This window comes from Elephantulus edwardii, unplaced genomic scaffold, assembly GCF_000299155.1.
Source record: "Elephantulus edwardii isolate Elephantulus edwardi_28Jun2011 unplaced genomic scaffold, EleEdw1.0 scaffold00157, whole genome shotgun sequence".
NCBI lineage: Eukaryota > Metazoa > Chordata > Mammalia > Macroscelidea > Macroscelididae > Elephantulus > Elephantulus edwardii.
In genome coordinates this window covers 989,361-1,016,343 of record NW_006399907.1, presented here as the reverse complement: position 1 = coordinate 1,016,343, position 26,983 = coordinate 989,361, and the positions used below count along the sequence as shown (strand labels likewise).

The 26,983-nt window shown below is 38.3% G+C and overlaps 1 protein-coding gene across 1 annotated transcript in view; it reads right to left on the bottom strand.

Moving 5' to 3' along the window:
- Positions 1–26,983, bottom strand: part of SSPN (sarcospan) — a 66,900-nt gene that overhangs the window by 5,279 nt on the left and 34,638 nt on the right. Inside the window, exon 2 of the mRNA XM_006895057.1 lies at positions 1,130–1,216. Within this exon, the coding sequence (XP_006895119.1) occupies positions 1,130–1,216 (87 nt within the window). The remainder of the gene's footprint in view (positions 1–1,129; positions 1,217–26,983) is intronic.

Genomic DNA, 26,983 nt, shown 5'->3' with positions numbered 1-26,983 from the left:
ACATTTTAATTTTTTCTTATATAAGATCATACCACACCAACATCAGAACACTGCTTTTTGTTAGTAGTTTCAATTATACTACAATATATTAACACCACTTAATTTTTTTAGATCTTAATTTCTAAAAAATATCCTTTTCTGCCTTTGGTTTTCTTTTTTGGTGATCAAATAAAAGTCTCCAGTTGTATGTTGGGGTTTTTTAGATGAAAGAGTAAACAATGTAAGTGCACACACACAAATCACAAAAGCTTTTTGTTCTTGATTGCAGCAGTTGAGAGAAAACGCAGGAATTTGGTTTCTCCCAGCTCTGTTTGCTGGGCTCTGGGTTTATCTCCTTGAGCTCTAGAAGGGTGTGTCTCTGTTTCTCTTTGGAATAGATTCTAACCTGCTGTGAAAATGCTGTGAACTTGGATTAGCTCCAACTAACTGTCCCTAGGAGAGTCAACAATAGAGGCAAATGAAAGTCACATACTTGCCAAGCCATGCAAAACTTGACCTCCCGTATCCTCAGCCCTTTGCCCTCTCATCTTTGGCATAGATCATTTGGATGCACCCAATGTACTTTTTTCTGTCTCAGTGATCCCACCTACAAGAGGAAATGCACTCAGACTACTTCATTATTAAAACATTCTCAGTTACCCCCACGAGGTGGAAGTGGGTACTGATAATAGACCCGTTTACCCTGGGTGGAGAGGTTGCAGAGTTGATGGATTTTCCATATTCCTTTTAAAGGCATTGGACCCAAATGCCTAACCAAAGCCACTGCCATTGAGTCAGTTTCAACTCACAGTGACCCTACAGGGCAGAGAACAAGCCCAATGAGGTTTCTAAGGCTAGAAATCTTTATGAAAAACAAACGGACAGATATTTTTCCTTCTAAGTAGCTAGTGGGTTCAAACCACCGCCAACCAAGCCTACTCAGTTCAAGGAGATGAAGACTTTTTAAAAAGCCAACAACTAATTTTACCCCAGGGTGTTGAATCAATGCCTTTTTAAAACAAGACTTTGGCTTGTATAAAAATGCCATTTCTAAAGTCATTAACTACTGACCTCATAAAGGTACTCTTATTTTATATCTCTCTCTTTCTGTGCAATGAAGAAAAAGGGGAAAAAAATTATCATGACTTACTTTCATAACAAACTGGATGCATGTTCGTTCATCAACTTGATATGAGACACAAAGCATAAATAAGCCGAGATAGGCCACCAGGCAGACCTGCAGTGAAGAGCGTGGAGAGAGTTTCAGCCACAGCCATCTCAGGGTCTTCCACAGACACACCCTTGTTATCAAGCTGTTTGCTTCATTATTTCATATGCTATTTTTTTTACCCAGTATGGCTTATGGAACAACATTTCTAAAGGAATAAATCCATTCTATTTTAATTTAGCCTGTATTTGTTGAGTCCTTTTAATGTGTCAGGCACAATACACAATCCTTCCACATTTAAACTTATATGAATAAAGATGTCTTAATCTCAATGATGCTATAGTCCAGTATAAACCAAGACAAGTTCATACATAAGTTTTAAGACAGAGTATTACATGTCAAGTACTATCCAGAATAACAAATATGAGGAAGAAATAACCTTAAGTTGGGTAATTAATAATGATTTCACTAGAGAGGAAGACTTTAAATTACCATTAAAAGTGATCACGGGAGAAAGATAGAAAATCTCCTCGCATGTGATTTGCAGCCTCAGAAAACCACTCAGACATTCAGCTATGAGTTTGCTCTAACTCAATGACAATGAAGTTTAAAAAGGTAGAGTTATATTGGTGGCTTAGTTCACAGACAGCTATGTTGCTAACCCAAAGGCTTCCAAACTTCTCTGAAAGTTTGAATCTTCTAACCATTCAGATGGAGAAAGAGGAGTAATCTCTTCCTGTGTGATTTAGAGCCTTGGAAACCCACTGGAGGTCAGCTATAAGTTGGAACTAATTCAATGTTAATGAGTTTGAGAGACTATTTTACTGTACACTTTTATGTACTAGGGCTCTTCTAAGGGTTTTCTATGTATTGTTGTGTAAAATTGAATTGAAATAAACTCCTAGCTGACCCTCCAGTTGTTTTCAGAGGCAGTAAATTTCATGGGAAGAGACTGGCCATCTTTCTCCTATGGAGGAACTAGTGAATTTTAACTGCATGCTTTGGGGTTGGTAGTGCAACGCCTTAGCACTAAAGCACCAGAGTTCCCGATATGCATGTTGTTGTCATTTACTACAGACTCATAAGCGACACACAGCTGACCGTCTGGCAGGTTTTCAGCTGCAGTTAATAGTATGGAAGGAGATAGCCCATCCTTCTCCTTCAGAGCACTTGGTGGCCTCAAACCACATGCCTTCGGGTTTGCAGCACAGCTTCTTGCCACTAGGCCACCAGAGCTCCCCCAATAAGAATAAACTCAGATAATCTTCACAAATACTCATGTAAAATACAGCTATTATTATTCTCAAGGAGTGTTTGTCTAACTGAAAGTTAGTAGTTCAAGCCCACCAGTCATGCTGGGTAAGAAAGAAGGCAGTCTCCCCTTAAAAAGATTTACAGCCTCAGAACCCTGAAAGAGGATCTCTCCAAGTCAGAACTGATTCAACAGTAGTGAGTTTGGATTACATTTGATTACCATTAACCTTCACATTCTCTGAGTGATGTCAACAGTTTATGCATGACCACTATTTGAAGGTTGCAATTTGACCCCAATGAAGCCCAGCAACACCTCAAAAGAAAGGTCTGTGTTCATGAGAGCTACTATAGTTCTCATTTTTGGTGATTTTTTTTTGCCTGGTTTTGGTATTAGGGTTACACTTGCTTTGTAGACTGACTCTGAAGTTGTTCCTTGTTTTTCTATTAAAAAGTAGTTCATATTTGAGTATTTAGTAGACTTCGCCCATGAAGCTGTCTGAACCAGGACATTTTTATAGGGAGACTTTTTATGACCAGCTCAATTTCTTCTTTTGTGATGAGTCTATTCAACTGTTTTACTTCTTTCTGTGTCAATTTGGATAGAGTATGAATTTCTAGGAATTAGCCCATTTCCTCTAGGTTTTCAAATTTATCAGTGTATATCCTTTCATATTCTTCCATTTTTATAATTTTAATATTAACTGTTTCTATAGTGATGTTGTCTCAGTTCTTATTCAAGTCATTTGTTCCTGCTCTTTCTTTTCTTTTATTTAGTTTGCCAAAGGTTTGTCTATTTTACTGATCTTTCTGAAGAGGTCTTAACAAAATCCTGCCCAATTGAGTCCAACAGTATATGAAAGAAATAATTCATCATAACCAAATGGCATTCATAATTAGTATGCAAGAATGGTTCAATATGAGAAAAACAGTTAATGCAATTCATCACATTAACAAAGCAAGGAACAAAAACACATAACCCTATTAATTGATGTAGAAAAGGCCTTTAACAAAATCCAACACTTCTTCTTGATTAGAACATTCAATGAAACAAGAAAAAAGATAATTTCCTTAACATAGTGAAAAGTTCAAAATCAAACTCAAGAGCTAACATCATTCTAAATTGGGGGGAAAAAAGACCAAAGGCATTCCCCTTGTAAACAGGCACCAAGTCAGGATGCCCACTTATCACTTCTCCTATTAAATAGTGTATTGGAAGCACTTGCTAAGGCAGTAAGAAAGGAGAAGGGGATAAGAGGCTTCAAAACTGGTGAAAAGGTGGTAAACTTGTCACTTTATACAGATGATATGATAATGTATACAGAAAACCCCAAAGTCTCAACCAAAAAATCTGTTAGACCTAGATGACCAATTTTGTAGATTGTCAGGATACAAGATCAATTTACAAAAATCAGTGGTAGTTCTCTACAGCATCAAAGAAAGCACAGAAAAGGAAATTAAGAAAGCAATACCATTTACAATAGCTAACAATAAGTTTAACTACTCAGGAATAAACCTAACTAGAGAAACAAAAGAGCTTTTTAAGGAAAACTACAAAATACTACTACAAGAAACAATAAGAGGTCTTACTAAATGGGAAAACAGTCCCTGTTCATGGATAGGAGGAATCAACATAGTAAAAATGACAGTCCTATCAAAAGCCATCTACATGGTTAACAGAATCCTAATACAGACTTCAAACTCATTCTTCAATGAGATGTAAAAGTCAACTGTCAGGTTTATTTGGAAAGGAAAGAGACCTCAAATAAGCAAAGCAATTTTGAAAATGAAAAATTAAGTGAGAGGCATGGCAGATCTCAAAAATACTACATAGCCATAGTAACCGAAACAGCATGCCATTGATACAATGCCAGACACATAGACCAATGAAATAGAACAAACCACCCAGAAGCAAACCCTTTAGTCTATGGTCAATTGATATTTTACAAGAAAATAAAACCTATCAAATGAGGAAATGACAACTTCTTCAACAAATGGTATTGGCAAAACTGGACATCCCCTTACAGAAAACTGAAATAGGCCCCACGCCTCACGCCATACACACACACACACACACACACACACACACACACACACACAATCAACTTAAGGTGGATCACAAATCTAAGGGTAAAACCTAAAACCATAAGGATCATAAGAGAAAATATAGGAACAAACTTAGGAGCTCTAGTCCTAAAGATATTGCTTGCAAATAGAGCTAGACCTATACAATCAGGAGAGGATAATATTGATATTTGGGATCTTCTAAAAATTAAGCCTGTGTGTATCAAAACCTTTTCCAATATAGAGAAAAGAAAATCTACAGACTGGGGAAAAAAACATTTGGCACTAACATCTCAAATAAGGGCCTCAAAATGAAAGTTTACAGAATATTATGCAGATGACAAACCTTGCTTACTGAAACTGAGGATGACCTGAAGCATTTTCTGCAGAAGATCAAACACTGTAGTCTTCAATATGGATTGAAGCTCCATATCAAAAAGACATAGATTATCACCACTGGGTCCATTGGCAAGCACCATGATAGATGGAGAAGTGGTTGAGTTTGTTAACAGTAACAGCTTACTTGGCTCCACAATCAACACTCTTAGCATCAAGCAGTTAGGAAATCAAAATACAAATTACATTAGGTAAATCTGCTGTCAGGGACCTTTCCAGAGTACTGAGAAGGGGTGCCTGATCCAGGTCATGGTTTTTGCAATTACTTGCTATGCATCCAAGAGCTGGACAATGACTAAGGATGATAGAAGAATTGATGCCTTAGAGTTGTGGTGCTAGAAAAGAGTACTGAACATACCATGAACCCCCAAGAAAACAAATAGGTCTGTTTCGGAGAAGGTGAAACCAAATTTCTCCTTGGAGGGTAGGGTTTTGAAGCTCTGTTCCACATACATAGGGCATGTAGCCAGGAGAGACCTGTCCTAAAAGAAAGACGTCATGCTCAGAAGGGTGGAGAGACAGCACAGGAGAGGAAGACCCCAGATAAGATGGACTGATACAGTAACTAGGGCAATGGATTAGGTGTGTTGGAGTCAGTGAGACTGGCTCAGGACAGGGAAGGCTTTAGAGCTGTTGTACATAGCGTCACTATGAGTCACAAGTGACTTGACAGCACATAACAATAACAGGGCCTCCACAAGAAAAAGACTTATAACCCAGTAACAAAATGAGGGAAAAACATGCTAACACTCTTCACAAAGTAAGCATTCAGAGGGTCAACAGACATATGAAGAAATGTTCAAACTCACTGGCAATCAGATGCAAATCAAAACCACAATGAAATATCATCTCAGTCTGGTAGCAAAGTTTAACAGGACAGCAAACAATAAATGCTGGGAAAAAATGTAGAGAGATTGGAATTCTCATACACTCTTGGTGGGATTGTAAAATGGCACAACCACTCTGGAAGGCAGTTTGGCATTTCCTCAAAAAGATTAACATAGAAATCTCATATGTATGACTCAGCTATTTCACTGCTAGGAATATAACCCAAGGAAAACAGAACTGAAACATGACTTAAGATACGTACACCTATAGCAGCATTATTCATAATAGCTAGAACATACAAACTGTCCAAAAGTCCATCAACAAATGAATGGATTGAAAAACTGTAATACATTCACACAATGGAATATTATACAGCACTAAGGAACAATGATTTCATAAAAAAATATATATAACAAGAAAGAGTTCAGATAATATTATGTTTAATGAAATATCTGTCTCTTAAGGAGGAATACTGAATAAGACTGTTCTTGTGAACATAGGATAACTGAGCAAAATGTGTATAAGTGTTCAAAAGGGAAAGGATAAATGGAGAAAAGAGGTGGAAAAAGGGAACATTAAATCAGGAGGATAGCAGAGGTTAGTGGGTGGATGGGGTGGGGTGAAGGGAGAGGAAAGATTCAATGAGGACTTGAATAGACAGGGTAATAATAGGCATGGACCAATAGTAACTAATGATATAAAACACAAAATACAATGTATATGAATGATTGTATAAAACACAGTGCACATGTATTAACCATACTGTATTTGAATGATTGCATGCAGACCAATGAAAATATGTAAAAATATAGAAAGGTCTAGCAGTCTGCTTTCATTGGAGCTCTATTAAGTATTAAATGTTATAGTTCATGATATCATTTGATGACAAGGGGTTGTTTGTTATTATGATCTGTCATGAGCGAGGTAAAAACCTGAGAATGAGGACTGAAACCAAGCAGCTTGGGTGAAAGCAACAGCTGAGCAGAGAGCCGGGCTGCATGGCCAGTGGAAGAAGAGCAAATACACAGATAATTCGGAGACATTGCTGGTTCCATTTCAGGGCACCACAGTAAAGTAAATGTCACAGCAAAGAAACTCATAAACCTTTGTTTGTTTGTTTGTTTGTTTCCAGTGAATATAAAAGTTACATCACATGATACTATATTGAGCGCTAGTGGTTTAGTGGTAAGGAGCTGTGCTGCCAACCTGAAGGCATGTGGTTTGAATCTACCAGCTGCTTCTCTGGAGAAAGATAAGCAGTCTCCTCCTGTGTGATTTACTGCTTCTGAAAACCCACTGGTAGGTCAGCTGTGAGTTGGTTCTGACTCAAAAGCACGTAAAATCAGCAATAACATAATCAAGTATACAAAGCACTTAAGTTCAGAATGTTGTAAAAAATCACTACACTATGACAGACATGCACATGTTGGAAAAACATCATTGATAGATTTGCCCAATGCAGGGTTTCCCACAGATCTTCAGTTTGTAAAAAAAAAAAAAAAAAAAGGAAGAAAGAAAAGCCAACAAAAACCAAACCACAATATCTATACAATGTAATAAAGCAAAACACAATAAAATGGCATATGTGTCTATGTGTCCCAAATCGAAAGAATAAAATATAGAGCAGGAAGGGAGGGGTATGGAAATCTTAGGGCAATTGGTTTAACGAGAAGATTCCACTCGAAAATATTTGAGCAGAAAAATGATGGGATTTAAGATATGTTTTAGAAAAATGAGGGTTCATTGAAAACAAAAGCATGAGGATTTTATTTTACAAATCTGGATGAGATTACTATATCAGATGGGCAAGAATTGAGATGATCACTGGTATATTCAGAGAAAGAGATGGGGAGGAAAGATGTGGTAAAAGCACAATCTATATATGTTGATTTGTACAGATTAGATAAATAGAAAGTGACCTCCAGTTTCTGCACACCAGCAATGGAATGGTGGCAGGTGTGCCTGACTGAGAAAAGGTTGGCAGGGGCAACAGCAGCTCTGTAAGAGAAGATACTCTGCTGTTCGCTTACACTGAATTTTCTTTTTAATGAACTGGAGTTTTAAAACCTAATCTTAGCTACTAACTGAAAGAAGTGAGCTTCAAGCCTCCTCAAAAGCACCATGGAAGAAAGGTTTGGCAGTCTACTTCTGAACAGTCAGTGCCTGAAACTCTGTGGATCTCGATTTTATTCTGATGCACATTGAGTCACCTTGAGTTGAAATCAATTTACTGTCAACTGGCTTCTTTTTGTTCTTAGTTGCCTTGAGGCAATTCCAACTCAGAGACCCCATTGTGCACCACTGAATTTTCAAGGTCGTGACCATTTGAAAGCAAATTGCCAGACCTGCCTTCTAAGACAACTCTGAGTGGGTTCAACAGGCCAATATTTTGGCTAGAACTGCTTAAATAAGCCAAGAGAGCCTCGAATAAATCTTTTGTGGTTGTTGTGTGTTGTTCAGTTGGATATGACTCATAGCTGACTCTCCAGTGGGTTTTCAAAGGCTGTAAATTAAACCAAAGGAGACTACCTTTCTTTCTCCTGCAAAGCAGCTAGTGGATTTGAACCACCCACATTTGGGTTGTCAGCAAAACTCCTCACCACTCTGCTACATTTTTAAAACCTTAAAATGTGGGTAATTTCTACATTTTGAAATAGAAAACATAAACACAGGATTATATTGTTTTATAAGTACATTTTCCCTAGAGTTGGAAAGGGTAACTGAGAAACAAGCATTCATAACTAGGTTGGTAATAGCCAGAATTCCTATCACCAGGGCCAGCTTCAAACCATCTTTACAGTAGTGAACTGTACATTTGCTAAGCATATTCAGCATTTTAAGATATTCTACCCTACTCATCCCTTGATTGTATAATCAATAAGCTATTCTGTCTTTATCAGTTCCTCAATTAAGGGTTCTTCCCCTTCCTAAAGAATATGCCTCTGGAAATTCTATGAACTTTGAGAAACAACGATAGTTATAGAAAGGCTTCAGGTCTTTTGTTCTTAGGTTCTCTATGAGTCATACTCGACTTGATGACAATCAACAACAACAAAACCTGATTTTACTGGGCCATGAAGTCAAGTCTTTTCTCTAGCATAGACTGACATCATTAGGACTGATTGCCTGGTTTAATACTGCTAGATAGCATTTTCAGTGGAAAGAGAGGCATTAAAATATCTAAGCATAGTACGGACTGAAGAGGTCTGAGTATTAAGCAGAACAAACAGGACCCAGGGAACAGCTTTCAAGCAGAGCACTGGAAGAAGCAGAAGTAATAATACTGGACTTGCTTATGTAGTCGATATGCCAAAATGTGGCCAGGCTTTACAGCCAGAAATGAAGCCCTTTGTTAAAGCTCATAAAAATAAACAAAAACTGTAATTGAGGCATAAGTCTGATAAGACCTTTAGAAGCCTTATTATGTCTTCACCCATTAAGAATTTACCAAACAGACACAAAGGAAGAAAAAGGTCCTTTTTCTTCATTGGCAACAACCCAGACAGATACTTCTGAAGTTCTAAGAGGGTTGCTATATCCCCGAGCACATGCCTTTGCTCCCTTGTTAATGCCAGTCCGCAGGTGCTCAAGGTGGGGCTTTCTCCCACATAACTTTGTCCCTCGAGGCTTCTGTGCTGAAGTTGGCAATTGTTGAGACTTTCCTTTTTGCCTTTACAAGAGGTACATTCCAATAGTCAGGTCTAACTGACCAGCATTTTAAAAGTCTGATTCTCTGCCTCTGCTTGAACAAAGTGTCCCATTTTGACTGTCTCTCGGCTTCTTTGCAACCTTAATCTAGGCTGGTTTCCAGCCAGGAGTTAGACAGGAACATATGACCTCATTCTAGAGCAGCCACTGATTCAATCAACAGACCTTTATTGAAGACATAAAGTAGCCAGGCCCTGTGTAAGACTCTAGAAACAGAGTTGAAATGGTCCCAGCCTTCAAGGAGCTCTCAGCACAATGGGGAGAAAGAGACAAACACCAGTTACAATTCTGTGAAAGTCTTAGGGCCATGACTGCTGTAAGAATTAGTAAGAAGACATGACCAGCCCAAAGGAGGTGTAAGGAAACTTCTTAGAGAAAAATAAGGAGTTTGTTTTGGGTTTTTTTTTTTTTAAAAAAATGAGTTTTGAAAAATATGCAGGAATCCGTTAAGAAGGATGTGAGGAAGAGAATTCTGGGTAGAGAGGATACTCACCCATTGCCATTGAGTTGATTCTAGCTTATCGTGACTTTTCAGTGGGTTTGCAGGATGTAAACCTTAGAGTTGAGAGGAGCCTGTTAATCTTATTCCTGTTAAGTGATTGGTGAGTTCAAATCCCCAGAGGTGCATGGATTTTTTATTAGCAAAGCAACATGTTACAGACGACACCACCAGAGTTACTGCTGTTGTTGTTAGGTGCTGTCAAGCATGACCCATAGCGACCCAGTGAACGACGGATCTGAACCCTGTCCTCTCCTGTACCGTCCTCATCATCTCTGACACACTTGAGCCCGCTGCTGCAGTTACTGCGTCAATCCACCTGGTTGCAGGTCTGAGCTAAGGAAGAAGTGGGGAAGCTAGTAGGTATGTTGGTGTGACAGTAGGGGCAGCTTTCACAGGCTGTAAAGACTGATTTGATGCGAGGTTAAAAGAGGGAAGGGTCAAGGAGAAAACTCAGCTACCTGAGGTAAGCGCCAGGTGGGGGTTGCTGCCATTTAAAGAGACAAGAGGCACAAGGGAAGGAGCAGATGGAAGGAGAAAATTATGATGCCCACATGGACTCACATCTCAACCACATGGGGCCAGGGCTCTGGAAAGAGATCTGGTCTGGAAATAAAGATCGGTGAGTCATCAGCATATGTGTAGCAGTTGCAACCATAGGAGACACTGTACCATCCAGAGAGTGTCTTCAGGAAAATAGGAGAGGACCAAGGTTGTTACCAGTTATGAAAGACCTTTGAATCCTTTGAACAGAAAACATCTGAGATACATTTCCTGTCATTTTTGCTTGTACATCATGGTGTGTCTAAAAATGCAAAACCAGATTGTTTCTGTAGATTTTTGAAAGCTTTACTTTTATGCCTTTGTATAGGGTATTTATCATAAAGCTTGAATAATTCAATGTGTTTTAATTAACTAGCCTTCTGAGAGGGCTTAAAAGCAGGAGGGATTTCCTTTTATTACCTAGAGTTTTGCATGTTAGGACAATACATCTTTAACAGAGAGTTTATTGGAATTGAGAGTAATCACCTTCTGTGTAACATTTACTAAATTGAAGGCTTTATGGCCATAGGGAGGAAACCAGGTTTCTCTTGCCAGACCAAGTGTCTTGTTTCCTGAGATGGCAGGACGTGGCCCAGCCAGGAAGACATGGTGTTCTGGCTTCCCCGACAGGGAAGGGGGAGTTCATGTTAATGAGTGATGAGACCTGCCAGGCCTATCTGGAGCAGCATTCCTGGAGCTCAGGCCAGAGCTGCCACTAGATATGGTGAGGTGAAGCCCACGGAACAGGGAAGAGGCTGTAATGCAAGGTTTTCAAGAAGGCACTCATTGAACTAGACACCCAGGCTGGGGTGGGACAGGTGGTACCTGGAGCACAAGGCCAAATAAGAAATGGACAGTGTGGGGAAAACTATTGCTGAAAGGGCAACAGGGCAACCAAGCTGTAACAGAGTACTGAGATTCAGTCCTTTTATATGTGAATAATCAACTAGATTCTAAAAAGCTTGAAAAAATATAATGGGCAAAGTAAGAAGGCAACACTCTTATTTTTCCTCTATGTGAGAGATCTATTTCTAGAATTCATTTAAACTGAAGAGAAAAACTAAGTCCTCAATTTCACATTCTGTCCAAAGGTAGTCTTTGTCTGTATAAAGTCGGCATTCTCTCCTGTGAGTTAGAGAGTTAAGCAGAGTTGAAATGCTCCCTGAATGTTAACTCCCTCTCTTGATGCACGAGTCCAGAGTCTTGACATACTCTTTGTTATTATGCCTACTTTACCTGCCCTCGTGCCTTCTAGAGTGAGCGTTATGACAGCAAGGTAGAATACTCAACTGGTTTCTAGGAGATTTACTTATACATTTTTTTTTCTTCTCTTTTAATAGTTGGTATTTTCCCCAAAACATTTTGTGGAATGTGAATTATTGGCATTTACTCTTCTCCCTGTCATGCGTATTTATATTCTGGTCTTGTGACATTCACACAACCTCCAACTTATTTGTTTTCTTCTTTTTGTTGTTCACAGAGCTGCTTGACAGGGATGTCTGGGGAATAGAACCTTCCTCTGTCAAATGTCTTTCAATGGTTCTCTTCTCTGTCTATTTTGTGCCCTACCAGCTTTCATCATGTGCCTGAAATGTGACTCTACTTTTATAAGTTAAGCAGTGTTGACCTTTGTATTTCAAGTACTCTGATCCAGTCAATATAGTAACAAGATGAGCTCTCTACTCATGTTTGCACAAGTAATTGATGAACAAAAGAATAACAGAGTGGTAAAAGTTTCTCTGGATAATTTCTCTGGATTCTCATTAGTTTAACAGAATTTAAGGTTGTTGTTGTTGTTGTTATGTGTTATAGAGTTGTTTGTGACTCATAACAACCCTATGTACAAGAGCTCTAACCCTGCTCTATATTGAGCCAACCTTATTGTCTCCAACAAACCTACCCTCATTACTCTAGCCAATGAGTTAATCCATCTATCTCATCCAGAGTCGCCTTCCTTTGCACCGTTCCTCCACCCTTCCAAGCATGATGTCCCTCTCCAAGGACTGGTCCTTCCTTGCAATATGGCCAAAGTATGTCAGATGGAGCTTCAGAATCCTTGCCTCCAAGGAGCAGTCACGCTCTCAAGGACAGACTTGTTTGTCCTCCTAGCAGTCCATGATATATTCAATAATCTTCTTCAACATTTACAACTCAAAGACAATTCTCCTTCTATCATCCCTACTCATTGTCCAGCTCTCTGATGCATAGCATGTAGTTTCAAAGACCATGGCCTGAATTAGGCACACCTTAGTTTCCAGACTGGCATCGCTGCTCTTCAGTACTCTAGCAAGGTCCCTGACAGCAAATTTTCCCCACTGCAATTCATCTTTTGATTTCCTGGAAATTCCTCTCAACCAATGACAAATACATTTCAGTTTGGCAACTGACTGCAGCCTCATAATTGTTTATTAATACATAGTACCACGGAGCTCTAGTGGCCTAGTGGATGAGGAATTGCACTGCCAACCCAAATGCAGGAGGCTTGAATCCAGCTCCTCTGAGAGAAAGAGATATGGACAATATCCTCCCTTATAATTTATAGCCTCTAAAAATTTGCTGGAATGTCAGTTATGAGTCAGTTCTAACTTAATAGCATGTAATAACAACAACAACAACAAATATAGTGTACCAGAGATTCAAATAACATGCAACAGGATATTCTGCTAGATAAGAAGAATAAAGATTTCTGAAGGATTGGAGAATGTTTGCCAGAGGTCAGTATTTTTACTGGGTTCTCATTGCCATTGTCTGTAGCAAAACAAACTCTATGCCATGATTCAGAATCACCTGGAGGACTTGGTAAATATTGATTTCGAGCCCTGTCTTCAGACTTCCTAACTCAGTATTTCTGGGTTGGAGAGTGAGAATTTGCATTTTTAACAAAGCCTGGTAATATTAGGTATTGTAGATATTGCTGGCTCCTAGGACACGACTTAACACTACACAGATAAAGATCCACTTGATCTGTGGAAAGAAAAGATAAAGAAATTCAGCATCCTGGGCCAACCTCAGAACTACTGACCATTAATTGTTCATGTGGAAGTTCAAGTTAAAGCTGAAAGAAATGAAAACGAGTCCATAAAGGCCAAAGCACACAATTGCATATACCCTACCCAAATTTACAAACCATTCAAGAATAGATTTGGCTGTGTATCCAGTTTGTTAAAATCAAATTGCTGTTGTTGTTATGTGCTGTTGAGTCACTTGTGACTCATAGTGATCCTATGTACAAGAGTTCCAAATGACTCATTCATTCTCCGACACATTCATTCCCACAACCCCAATCACAGAATCAATCCATCTCATCAAGGGTCTTCCTCTCTTGCGCCATCCCTCCACTCTCCCAAACATGATGTCCCTTTCCAAGGACCTGTCCCTCCTTGCAACATGCCCAAAGTATGTCAGACGAAGCTTCATAATCGTTGACTCCAAGGAGCACTCCAGCTTCACCCTCTCCAGGAAAAACCTGCTTGTTCTCCTAACAGTCCACGGTATATTCAACACTCTTCTCCAGCACCACAGCTCAAAGGCATCAGTTCTCTTTCTATCATTCCTAGTCACTCTCCAACTCTCAGATGCATAGCATGTAATTGAGAAGACTATAGCCCGGATCAGGTGCACATTAGTCTCCAGCCTGACTATGTTGCTCTCTATAATTATAATTAAGGAAACAATGCTATATAGTGGGGAAAATAATCTCGATTCTATTACTTTAATAGCTAAATTATCTTAAACAAAAGTCATAAATTCTTCTAAATCTGTTTCCTTATTTTAAAAAATGCAGACAGTAATGTCTTCTTTTGGGGGTTAATCCAAAGATTAATGATTATGTGAGTAACGTATCTAGTATAACGTATAATATGTGCCATTGTTATTGACTACCACTCATAGCGTTCCTGTAACAGATTTGAACCTTGCCTTATCCTGTGCCATCCTCACAACCTCTGCTATCCTTGAGTCCACTATTATAGTCATTGTGCCAACCTATCATGTTGAATGTCTTCCTCTCTTTCTCTGATTCTCCTCCTTTCCCAACATGTCTCTTCCCAAGCATTGGCACCTCCTGATACCATGCCCAAAGTATGTGAAATGAAGTTTCATCATTTTTTTAAATTTCATGGGTTATTCAGTACTGTTCTCCAACACAACAATTCAAAGGCATTGATTTTATTGCCATCTTTATTCATTGTCCAACTTTCAGATGCATAGGAAGAAATAAAAACTACAACAGCTTGGATTAGGGACATTTTAGTCTTTAAACTGACATCCTTGAGGTCCTTGACAGCAGATATTCCCAGTGCAACAAAAATCAAAATAAATAATTTTCTTTTTACTGTTGTTACCAATGTGGTTGACTGTGTATCCAAATAAAATGAAATTGGTGATAACTTAAATCTTTTCTCCCATCTATCAGAATGCTGCCTATTGGTTCAATGATGAGGATTTTAGTTTTCTTGATGTTGAGATGTAATCCGTATTGAAGGTTGTAGTCTTTGATCTTCTACTTCAAATACTCTTCCCTTTATACAAGCAAGGTTGTGTCACCTGCATAATGCATGTTGTTTGTCTCATTCTTTTTCATATAGTCCAACTTAGCAAAATTATTTGTTCAGCATACAAATTGGATAGGTCTGTAGGATACAACCTGACATATATCCTTTCTGAGTTTAAACTATAAAATCTTCTCTTGTTCTGTTCAGATAATGTTTCTTGGTCTATGTCTATATTTCAGATGGCACAATTAAGTATTCTGGCATTCTCAATCGTCTCAATATTATTGAACATTTTTTATGATCCACAGAGTCCAATGTCTTTGCATAGTCAATATAACACAAGTGAACATCTTCCTGGTACTCTCTGCTTTTAGCCAAGATACATCTGATACCAGGAATGATATCCATAGCCTCTTATGAATAAAGCTTGAATTTCTGACAGTTCCATGTTGGTGTTATTTTTTTAGATTTTTATTATTTTGTGTGTGTGTGTACTGTCAAATTGGATCTGACTGGTACAGGAGGAGATTGTCCCTCCTTCTCCAGCAGAGCATCTGGTGGATTCAAACCATGTACCTCTGGGATTGCAGTGCAGCTTCTTGCCACTAGGCCACCAGAGCTTCCACATGTTGATGGTATGATTTAACTGTTTTTTCAATAATGTTCTGAAAGATTTAACTTGCATGTGATATTAATCATATTGTTCAATAATTTCCACATTTTGTTGGATCACCTTTTTTTGAAATCAGAACAAATATGAATCTCTTTAGTCAGCTGGCCAGGTAGCTGCCATTCACATTTCACAGCATAGGTTAGTTAGCACAGTAAGGAATTATGCTGCCTACTCAAAGGCTGATGGGATTTGGACTGTGAGAGAAAGATGTGCAGTCTCCTCCGGTGAGATTTAGAACCACTGAAAACACAACAGAAGGTCAGCTAGTTGGTTCTGACTTGATGGCAATGAGAGATATTTGTCTTAGTGATCATAATTCATATTAAGTGCTTGAAAGTGTATTTAGGTTTTCAAATATAGATATTATTATCATATCATATAACCACAAATTGTATCTTATAATTGATTCTTAGAATTATATTTAAATGGATATTGTAGTTTAAGACATATTTTTATTTTGATATATAAATAATCTAATTATGTTTATTCATAAAATGTTTGTTGTGTACCTGCCATGTGCCAGACACCCTTTGAGGCTCTGGAAATAACCTTTGACCCAAGGAGACAAAATTCTCTACCTTGATAGGGCTTATGTTTCAGAGTAGAAAGCAGTTCATTAGGAAATAAATAAGCAAATACACAATGTGTCATTAATTGAGAAGAGCTTTGAACAACCTAAAGTCATAATCTCTTTTGACCAAAACTATGATGTATTATTGTTGTTGTTAGGTGCCAAGGAATTTACCCTAACCCTGTGCTCCAGAAAGGAAACACCTTCCAGTCCATCACCATTTTCATGATGGGTTATATTTTACAATATATGACCCATAGGATCTCATTGGCTAATACGTGAAAAGAGATAATTTTACTTTATTTCTAGTCCATGCTAGTCTGAAAGTGCCACTTATATCTCTCCAGAATCAGAGAAACAAGCACGTCTCCACAGACAGATGTGCTTGGGGTACACTGACCAGGAATCCAACCAGGGTCTTCTATGTGAAAGGTAAAAAAATCTACTATATAGTTAACCTGGGCCATTTATTAGGTTCTAACTCATAGTAATCCAATATGACAGAGTAGAACTGCCTCACTGTAATCTTCATGGAGGCAGATAGTCAAGTATTTTCTCTCATAGATAATGTATTTGAGCTGTCAATATTTCACTTATCAGCTTAGTACTTAACCATTGTGCCACAGGAACCTGGTCAAACTTTCTATGTAATAGCCAAATCTTTAACCATTGTGTTACCAAAACACATTCAATAAGACAAATACCAGCAAAATACAAATAGTGAATCTTTAAAGAAGATAATATCTTAGCCATAATCAAATACTTTGAGGGTATGAGTAGCTAGAGCTTAAGAAGGAACACCATAGTCTAGGGAACAAAGACAATATATCCTGCTTGGTATTTGTTACTGGCATCACAATAGCTTGTGAGCAGTCATCTATGTAAGGTACAACTATTGGTTTCTCCCTAGATGGAGCAACGAGAAGTGAAGAAATGAAAAGATTTATGGAAATATTCAAAGGAATAACAGACCTCAAAACATGGTGTCAAGCTACCATTGCTAGCTGCTCTGAAGGAGATCCCAGTATAGAAGGTCTAGGATAAAGTGAGAAAAATATGTGAAACAAAACTCAAAATAATTTAAAAACCAATGTTCACTGATCTGATATTGATTGGTGAAACTCCAGAAACAAATGGGCTTTAGAAATTCTTTAAATTCTCCCATGAGACTTAACCTTCAGCCACCAACAGACAGGCCTACAAAGGTGAACATTAACACCTGAGAAGGGCGCAGAGCTAATCATACGAGATCAAACATGAGTCCAAAGATCAAACTCAGAAATCAGGAAGGGATGAGAAAGGACAAATGGAAATAGTAAATTCAGAGAAGAAGTGAGAAGTACCCCGATACATTGAGGGATTACAATCTGTGTCATGAAACAAAGCATGTATGAATTGTTGAATGGAAAACCAATTAGCTCTGGAAATTTTCACACAAATCAAAATCATAAGTTTTTGGAGGGAAAAAAGAGATGCATTTGCCTCTACAAAATGAATTGGTAATGTCCCACAATGTCTTAAATGAAAACAACGGAATCTGAGGCTGACAGGTTCATAACACACCTTCACAACTAGCTAGCAGTGTGAGCAAAGACAAATGAAAGTAACTTCTGTGCTCGCTTTGGCAGTACATATACTAAAAATGAAAGTAACTTCTTTGTATTGTAGCATCTTCTTCTATTAGATAATAAAAATAGTATCTACATCAGAAATCACTTTAAATGTTAAAATAGAATCCATATACAAAACATTTATTTAGTTGAAAGTCGGGTGTAAACTGTCGGGTCATTTTTTGTTTCGTTAAAATTGTATGTAAACTAATAATTCACCTGGATTTAGTTCACAGTCAGCTGTGAGCTGGAAGCCTCTTGTTTAAGTCAGTCAGGACTTGGTGGGCAGGCCTTTATATTTAAAGTTCGGCTGTTAGGTTTGGGAGGAACTTTGTCCTTAGTGGTATAGCACTTGTCAGTTTGCTGTATTAAGCTGAGGTTGCTGTAATACTAAACAATGTGTCACTCATGTGTCTAGTGCCATAGTGGTTACCTATGGTCAACAGGGTTTGGTACTGCTCCCAGATTGAGATAGGCTTTGAAGCAGAATTGATATCCACTTCTTTTTCCCCCCTACTAGGTTATTTACAAAATTCAAATACATTGTTTTTAAGAACAAATTCTTTCCATTTCCCTCACTGAACCCCCATCAAATTGTACAACCCCATGATTAATTCTTACCCCCTCACCCCCGCACATACTTATCTCTCTGCTTCCACCCTCTCACACCCCTTTTGGATCCTTATACTTATTCTACAGTAATGGTTTTATACAGTATTTATCCTTGTGGGACTGAGTTACTTCACTCAGCATACTGTTCTCCTGTCCCTTCTAAGATAATAATTTACAAAATCATTGCTCCTGCATGCTGCATATTCCATTGTGTGAATGACCATGATTTCTCAATCCATTCATTTTTTTGTTGGACATTTTGGCTGTTTCCATATTCTTGCGATGGTGAATAATGCTGCTATCAACATTAGTCGACAAATCTCTGTCTGTGCCTCGGTTCTCACTTTTTTTTTAAATGTATGGGACCTTCTAAAGACTAAATCCATGTATGCATCAAAATCTTTTTCCAACAGGGTGAAAAGAAAACCTACATACTGGGAACAAACATTTGATAATACCATCTCAGGTAAGAGTTTTATCACAAAAGTTTGCAGAATACTCCTGGGCCTTCACAAGAGAAAGACTGATAAACCAATTACAAAATGGACAAAAGACATAGAACTTTCACAGAGAAATATATTCAAATGGCAAACAGACACATGAAGAAATGCTCCAAATCACTGGCAATAGGAGAAATGCAATTTAAAACCACACTGAGGTACCATCTTACTCCAATAACAGTGGCAAAGTTTAACAGGGCAGCAAGTAATAAATGTTGGAGAGGATGTGGTGAGAAAGGAACTCTTATACATTGTTGGTGGGATGGTATCCACTTAAACAGCAGCCTTTTGGAAACTCTATGAACATTAGAGAAATGACAATAGTTCTAGAACAGGGTTAAGATCTTTTTGTTCATAGGTTCTCTGTGAGTTGTACTTGACTCGACAGCACTTAGCAACAACAACAATGTAAAACATCAAAAGGTGTGAATAAATGTTTCTTGGCCATATAAATGATTCCATTCATTTAGTAATTTGGGCTACATTTACTCTTACATCAAAGAGTTAGTTTCAAAAAATATTTTATACTATTTTACCCAGGAAATATTATTCAGGAAATGCCAGTCTTAATAATCATGTTGAGCTGTTCATGATTCCATGATTATACTATTACAATTTTAACAAAAACAAGCATTCAGTTTCTGAAAAACAGCTCTTCAGTTAAAAATATTGTCCAGGACCAACAGATTAAAAATTAGCATTACTTTTAAAACATAATTGTTTCAGCCAATTAAAATTGAATAATAAGAATTAGAAAGCAAAAGTAATTGCCTAGGGCTCTGTTAAATCTAGATTCTTTTGGAAAATAAAGGAGTATGATTATAATTTCCAGGAATTCATGAAAGGTTCTTTTGGTTATTATAATCATGGCTAACTTTGAGAAGAACGGGAATACCGGAACCTATACTTGGACCAGGAGGCAATCATCAGACAGACCAATGAAACACTGCATAGTTCAAAATTTGTAGCCCAGGGATGTGTCCTATCCGTGTACCATTTCAATCTAGATGTGGAACACATCACCCAGGAGGCTGGGCTCTGTGAGGAGGAATGTGGCATCAGGATTAGAGGAAGACTCATCAACAACCTGAATTATGCAGATGACACAACCCTGCTTCCTGAAACTGAGGTGGCCCTGAAGTGTTTGCTGTAGACTGCCAACAACTTCAACCTTCAGTATGGATTGAACCTCAACATCAAAATAAAAAACCAAAAACAAAGTAACTCACTACTGGGATGTTTGGTAGTGTCATGATAGATGGTGAAGAGATTGAGATTGTTAATAGCTTTAGTTTGCTTGGTCCCACAATCAACACTCTTGGTATCAGTAGCCAGGAAATCAAAAGATTAATTGCACTGGGAAAGTCTGCTGTCAGGGACATCTCCAGAGTACTGAAGAGCAATGATATCAGTCTGGTGACTAAGCGTGTTATGCATCAGAGAGCTGGACAATGACTGGAGAATTGATGCCTTTGATTTGTGGTGCTGGAGAAGATTATTGAATAACCATGGACTGCTACAAGAACAAACAGGTCTATCCTGGATATGGTGAAACCAGGCTACTCCTTGTAGGCAAGGATTTTGAAGCTTTGTCTGACAAACTTTGGGTATGTTGCAAGGAAGGACCAGTCCTTGGAGAGGGGCGTTATGCCTGGGAGGGTGGAAGAACAGCACAGGAGGGGAAGACGCTTGATGAGATGGATTAACTCAGTGACTGGGGTAATGGGGTAGATGTGTCAGAGACAATAAGGTTGACTTAGGATAGATCAGGGTTCAGAGCTGTTGTTCATAGGATCGCTGCAAGTTGCAGGTAACTCGACTGAACACAACAACAACAACAACAACAACAACATATTCACCTGCTTTGTTGAGATAAAAATCTTTATCCATAGACTTTCTGATTGGTTAGTAATAAGGTATAGAGCATTCATCAGCTTATACATGTATCTGAAGTCTTTTGTGTGATTTAAATAGATCAGTCATAACGCAAAGTGATGGAATATTATGATTCTAAACTACCTGATAATCATAATTATGTACATTACATTTATCATAATTTTAAACTATCCAATAATCAAAATAAATATAAGTTGCAATTAATATAGTTGTTGTTATTGTGACTTTAATAGATGGCCCTCCAGTGAGATTTGAGAGGCATTTAATTGCTTGAAAGGAGAATTCCCATCTTTCTCCTACAAAGCAATTGGTGGATTAGAACTGTGAGCTTTAGGATTGCAACACAGTTTCTTCCTAGTAGGCCACCACATCTGTGATTATTTGTTTAATTAATTGTGATTTATAGGATTATAATTTTGATATTTAGGGATATATTTGTGATATATATGTATATGTAATTGTGTGTATATATGTATATGTATATCTATATAATCTGTATCTATATATGCATAGTTGTTGTTGCTATTATGTGCTATTGAGTCACCTGTGATTCATAGTGACCCTATGTACAATAGCTCTGCAGCCTGCCCTGTTCCGAGCCAGTCTCATTGACTCTGACACATGTATTCTTATTGCCTAGTTACTGCATCAATCCATCTCATCTGGGTCTTTCTCTTTTGTACTTTCTCTCCACCCTTCCCAGCATGGATAGAATCAGGTATACCTTAGTCTCTAGACTGACATCGTTGCTTCCCAGTACTCTGGAAAGTTCCCTGACAGCAGATTTACTTAATGCAATTCTTCTTTTGATTTCCTGACTGCCAGTACCAAGAGTGTTGGTTGTAGAGTTGATCAAGCTATAACTGTTATCCATGTGCAAGGGCCATGTTAATCTTCTATGTATGGTTCCAATTTTAGTATATGTGCTGCAGAAGCGAGCACAAGCTGTAACTGTTAACAACTTCAATCTCTTCTCCATCCATCATGGTACAGCCAACAGATGTCGTGGTGAGAATTTTTGTCTTCTTGATGTTGAGCTTCAATCCAAATTAAAGACTATAGTTCTTGATGTTCTGCAGCAAGTGCTTCAGGCCCTCTTCAGTTTCAGCAAGCAAGGTTGTGTCATCTACATAACACAGGTTGTTGATGAGTCTTCCTCCAATCCTGATGCCACATTCCTTCTCATAAAGCTCAGCCTCCCAAATGATCTGTTCTGCATATAGATTTAAAAGGGACGCACTCCCTTTCTGATTTTGAACCATGCAGTATTTCTCTGCTCTGTTCGGAGGCCTTCTTCCTGGTCCAAGTAAAGATTTCAAATAAGCACAATCAATTGTTCTGGGGTTCCCTGTCTGCTCAAAGATAACCACAATTTATTGTGATCCACACAGTCAAATATGTACATAAACATATACATACACATATATATGTACATATATATACATATGTACATATATATGTGGCTGACTCTGAGAAGAATGGGAATCGTCAGAAAATCAAAAGCACTGGACTCGCTCAGCATTTCTTAAGCTAAAAGAACTGAAGAATAAATTTAAGCCATGAGTTGAAATGCTTAAGGATGCTATGGTCAGAATATTGGATGTTTCAGGAAACATTAAAAGCAGATGAAAGGTGCATAAAGTCATTGTCAGAAAGAATTGACTGATACAGAAGAATTTCAAGAAACAACATATGAGCAAGAGGCAATCCTGATGAAGGAGGAAGTTTAAGCTGCTCTGAAAGATTGGCAAAAAATAAAGCCCAGGAATTGATGGGACACCAATTGACATATTTCAGCAAACAGATGCTGTCCTGCATGTGCTCACCAGTTGCGCCAAGAATTCTGGAGCACAACTACTTGACCAACTAACTGGAAGCGATCCATATTTATTCCCATTCCAAAGAAAGGTGAGCTGACCGAGTGTGGAAATTATTGAACAATATCACTAATATCAAACACTAGCAAAATCCTGCTGAACATCATACAGAAAAGACTTGAACAGTACATTGACAGAGAATTACCAGAAATACAAGCTGGATGTAGAAGAGGCCGTGGCATTAGGGACATTATTGCCAATGTCAGATGGATCTTGGCAGAAAGCAAAGAGTACCAGAATAATGTCTATCTGTGTTTCATTGACTATGCAAAGACATTTAACTGTGTGGATCACAATAAATTGTGGCTAACCTTGAGGAAAATGGGAATCTACAATATGCAGATGATATAATCCTGCTTGCTGAAACTTAAGAAGACCTGAGGCACTTGCTGCAAAAGGTTGAGGACTGCAGTCTTCAATATGGATTGAAACTTAACATCAAGAAGACAAAGGTTCTCACCACTGGGCCAATAGGCAGCACTACTATAGATGGAGAAGAGATTGAGGTTGTTAACAATTACAACTTGCTTGGATCCACAATCAACACTCTTAACACCAGCAGTCAGGAAATCAAAAGACAAATTGCCTTGGCAAAATCTGAGGACAATGGACCTCTCCAGAGTGCTGAAGAGCAATGATATCCTATAAAGGTGCACCTTATCCAGGCCAATTACTTGTTATGCTTCAGAGAGTTGGACAATGACTAAGGATTACAGACCAAGAATAGATGCCTTTGTGTTGTGGGGCTGGAGAAGAGTCTTGAACATACCATGAACTGCCAAGAAAATGGATTGGTCACTCTTGGAGAGGGTGAAACCAAGTCTCTCCTTGGAGGCTAGGATTTTGAAGCTTTGCCTCACTTATTTTGTGCACGTGCCCAGTAGAGATGGTCCTTGGAGAAGGACATATGGTCGTAAGGGTGGACGGACAGCACAGGAGAGGATGACCCCAGATGAGATGGATTGATAAAGTGACTAGGGTAATGCCGCTTAGTGTGTCAGAATTAGACTGGCTCAGGACAGGGCAAGGGTTCAGAACTGCTGTACATAGGGTTGATATGTATTGCAAGTGACTCAACCAATAACATACTATGACAGATTTGGAAGCAGGAGTGGCATCCACTTCCTAAACAACATACCTCCAGAAACATTATGGACTTTGATAAATGTTGATAGTTGCAGAGGGGCTTCAGGCCTTTTGTTCATAGGGTCACTATGAGTTGTGCTTGACTTGAAGGCAATCAACAACATACATATACATATACATATACATATACATATACATATACATATACATAGATACATACATATATATTTCTTGTTGCTGCTGTTGTTGTTGTTAAGTGCCCTCCAGTCTATTCAGACTCTTCATTACTCTATGTACAACAGACCAAAACCCTGACTGATCCTGCCGTGTCTTCCCAACTCTACTGTGCTTATGTTCATTGTTGCAGTCATTGTGTCAATCCATTTCATTAAGAGTCAATCCTTTTCTGACTCACCATCTTTCTAAGTATGATGTTATTTTTCAAAGAGACTTGTACTTTCTGATACCATTCCCAAAGTATATGAGACTAATATGTGTGTGTGTGTGTGTGTGTGTCTGTATACATATTTCAATGTTACATTGTCATTTTTAATGGCTGTGTTGCTTAATGGAGCCACTTCATACATAGAAAATACCTGTCAGAAGACCACGCACCTTCTCGTCCCATTGTGCATGGATCACTCTGAGAATTGAGGCACTAATGGAGTCTTGTACACTGATGTTCATAGCAGTGTTATTCACCATTGCCAAGAACATGGAAATAGCCCAGATGTCCAATTACAATCAAATGGATTGAGAAATTATGGTACATTCACATGATGGAATACTATGCAGTGTGCAGGAGAATAATTTTGTAAATTACTGCCTAACTTGAGAGGGACTGGAGAACATTATTCTGAGTGAACTAACTCAGTCCCACAAGGACAAATATTGTATAAAACCATTATTGTAGAATGAGTATGAAGATCCAAGGGATGGAGGAAAGGTGGGAGCAGAGGGATGAGGATGTGTGTGTGGGTGGAGAATATTAATCATGGGGTTGTACAATATGATGGGTGGGGGTGAGGAAAATTAGAAGAGTCTTGTCTGAAAAACAATATATTCAAATTTTGTAAATAAACTGGTATATGTTAAAAAATCTGAACATAGAAATTCCATATGACCCAGCTATTCCATTGCTTGGAATATCCCCAGAGAAAATAAGAACTGAGGCACAAAAGAAGACTTGTACACAATGCAAATAGCAGCATTATTCTTTATTACAAGAGCTTGGAACTGCCCAGTTGTCCAACCACAAATCAAATGTCTCAAGAAATTATGGTACAAATGTTCCATTCCATGATGGGATACTACACAGCATGCAGAGCAATGATTTTGTCCTAATTGGGGAGGGACTAGAGATCATTATGCTAAGTGAACTAACTCAGTCCCATAAGGACAAATACTGTATAAAGCCATTATTGTAGAAGTAAATAACTAGTAAAGCATGTAGAAGGATCTAAGGGGGGAGGATGGGGGGAAAAGGGTAATGGGGGTAATCATAGGGTCACACATTTGATGGAGGGAAGGATGGGTTAAGGAAATGGGGGAAATCCAGTGTGGAAAACAATGTATACGTACTTTATAAGTAAGGCAGGATAAAAGAAAAATTTTATATTAAAAAAAAAAGATGATGGAGAGAATACACAGAGTTACTGTACCAAAAAGAATTGACTGACATTGAAATATTTCAGGAAGTACTATATGAACAAGAGACAATGGTAATTAAAGAAGTTAAAGCTGCACTGAAGGCATTAATAAAAAAAGACATTCCAGGAATCAGTGGGATACCAACTGATATGTTTCAACCAACAGATATAACCCTAGATGTGCTCACCAGTCCGTGCCAAAAAATTTGGAGGACAGCTGATTGGCTGACTGACTAGAACAAGTCCATATTTGTTCCCATTCCCAAGAAAGGTGATCTAACTGAATGTGTAAACTACTGAACAATATCATTAATATCACATGCAAGCAAAATGCTAGTGATGATTATTAAAAAAATGGCTAGAACAGTAGATAGATAGGAAATAGCCAGAAGTTCAAGCAGGATTTAGAAAAGACTATGGCACCAGGGATAACACTGCTGGTGTTAGATGGATCCTGGGTGCAAGTAAAGAATATCAGAAGAATATCTATTTGTACTTTACTGACTATGCAAGACAATTGACTGTATTGATCATAACAAATTATGGCCAATATTGAGATCAATGGGAATCCCAGAATACTTAACTGTGCTCATGTTAAACCTATGCCTAGACCAGGAGACTGCTGTGAAAACAGAGCAAGTGAACACTACATAGTTTAAAATTAAGAAAAGCATGTACCAGGGTTGTATCTTTTCTCCATACCTATTCAAATTGTAAGCTGAACAAATTATTTGAGAAACTGGACTCTATGAAGGAGCATCTATATGGCATCTAGATCAGAGGAAGACTCATCAATATCCTGTATTGTGCAGATGACGCAGCCTTGCTTGCTGAAAATGAGGAAGACTTGAAGCAGTTGGTACAGAAGATCAAAGAATACTGCTTTCCACATGGATTACATCTCAAAGTCAAGAAAACAAAAATCTTTACCACTGGACCAATAGTCAACATCAGGATGGCTGGAGAGAGGATTGAAATTGTTAATTATTGCATCTTACTTGGATCCACAGTCAACACCCTTGGTACCAGCAGTCAGGAAATCAAAAGACATATTGCACTGAAAAAAATCTGCAATCAGGTACCTCTCCAAATTATTGAAGAGCAATGATGTCAGTTTCAGGACTAAGGTATGTCTAATATAGGCCATGGTCTTCTCAATTGCTTGCTATGCATCTGAGAGATTGACAATAAATAAGAACAGAAGAAGAATTGATGATGTCTTTGAACTGTGATGTTGGAGAAGAGTATTGAATATCCCATGGACTGCTAACAATAATATAAGCCCAGAAATAGTGGGAAAGAAAACATGCTGATTACATGACCACCCTGTTTCTCAGCATATATTGGGTTTTTCAGGCTTTTACTTGTATTTCATAGTTGCTTTATGAGTCTTTAGAAAACCACTCTGATAAAAACAAGTTGGAACTTGTGACCAGAGGCTGGCTGAGGGGAATCTGAATCCCCCAAATCCTATGGATATAGTGTGCTATCCTTGATGTTCATGCCAAAGTAAGTACGGCTGGAAAACTAGGGGAATCTGTAAGAGATATGCCAGCATAAATTTGTAATGATTCTTAAAA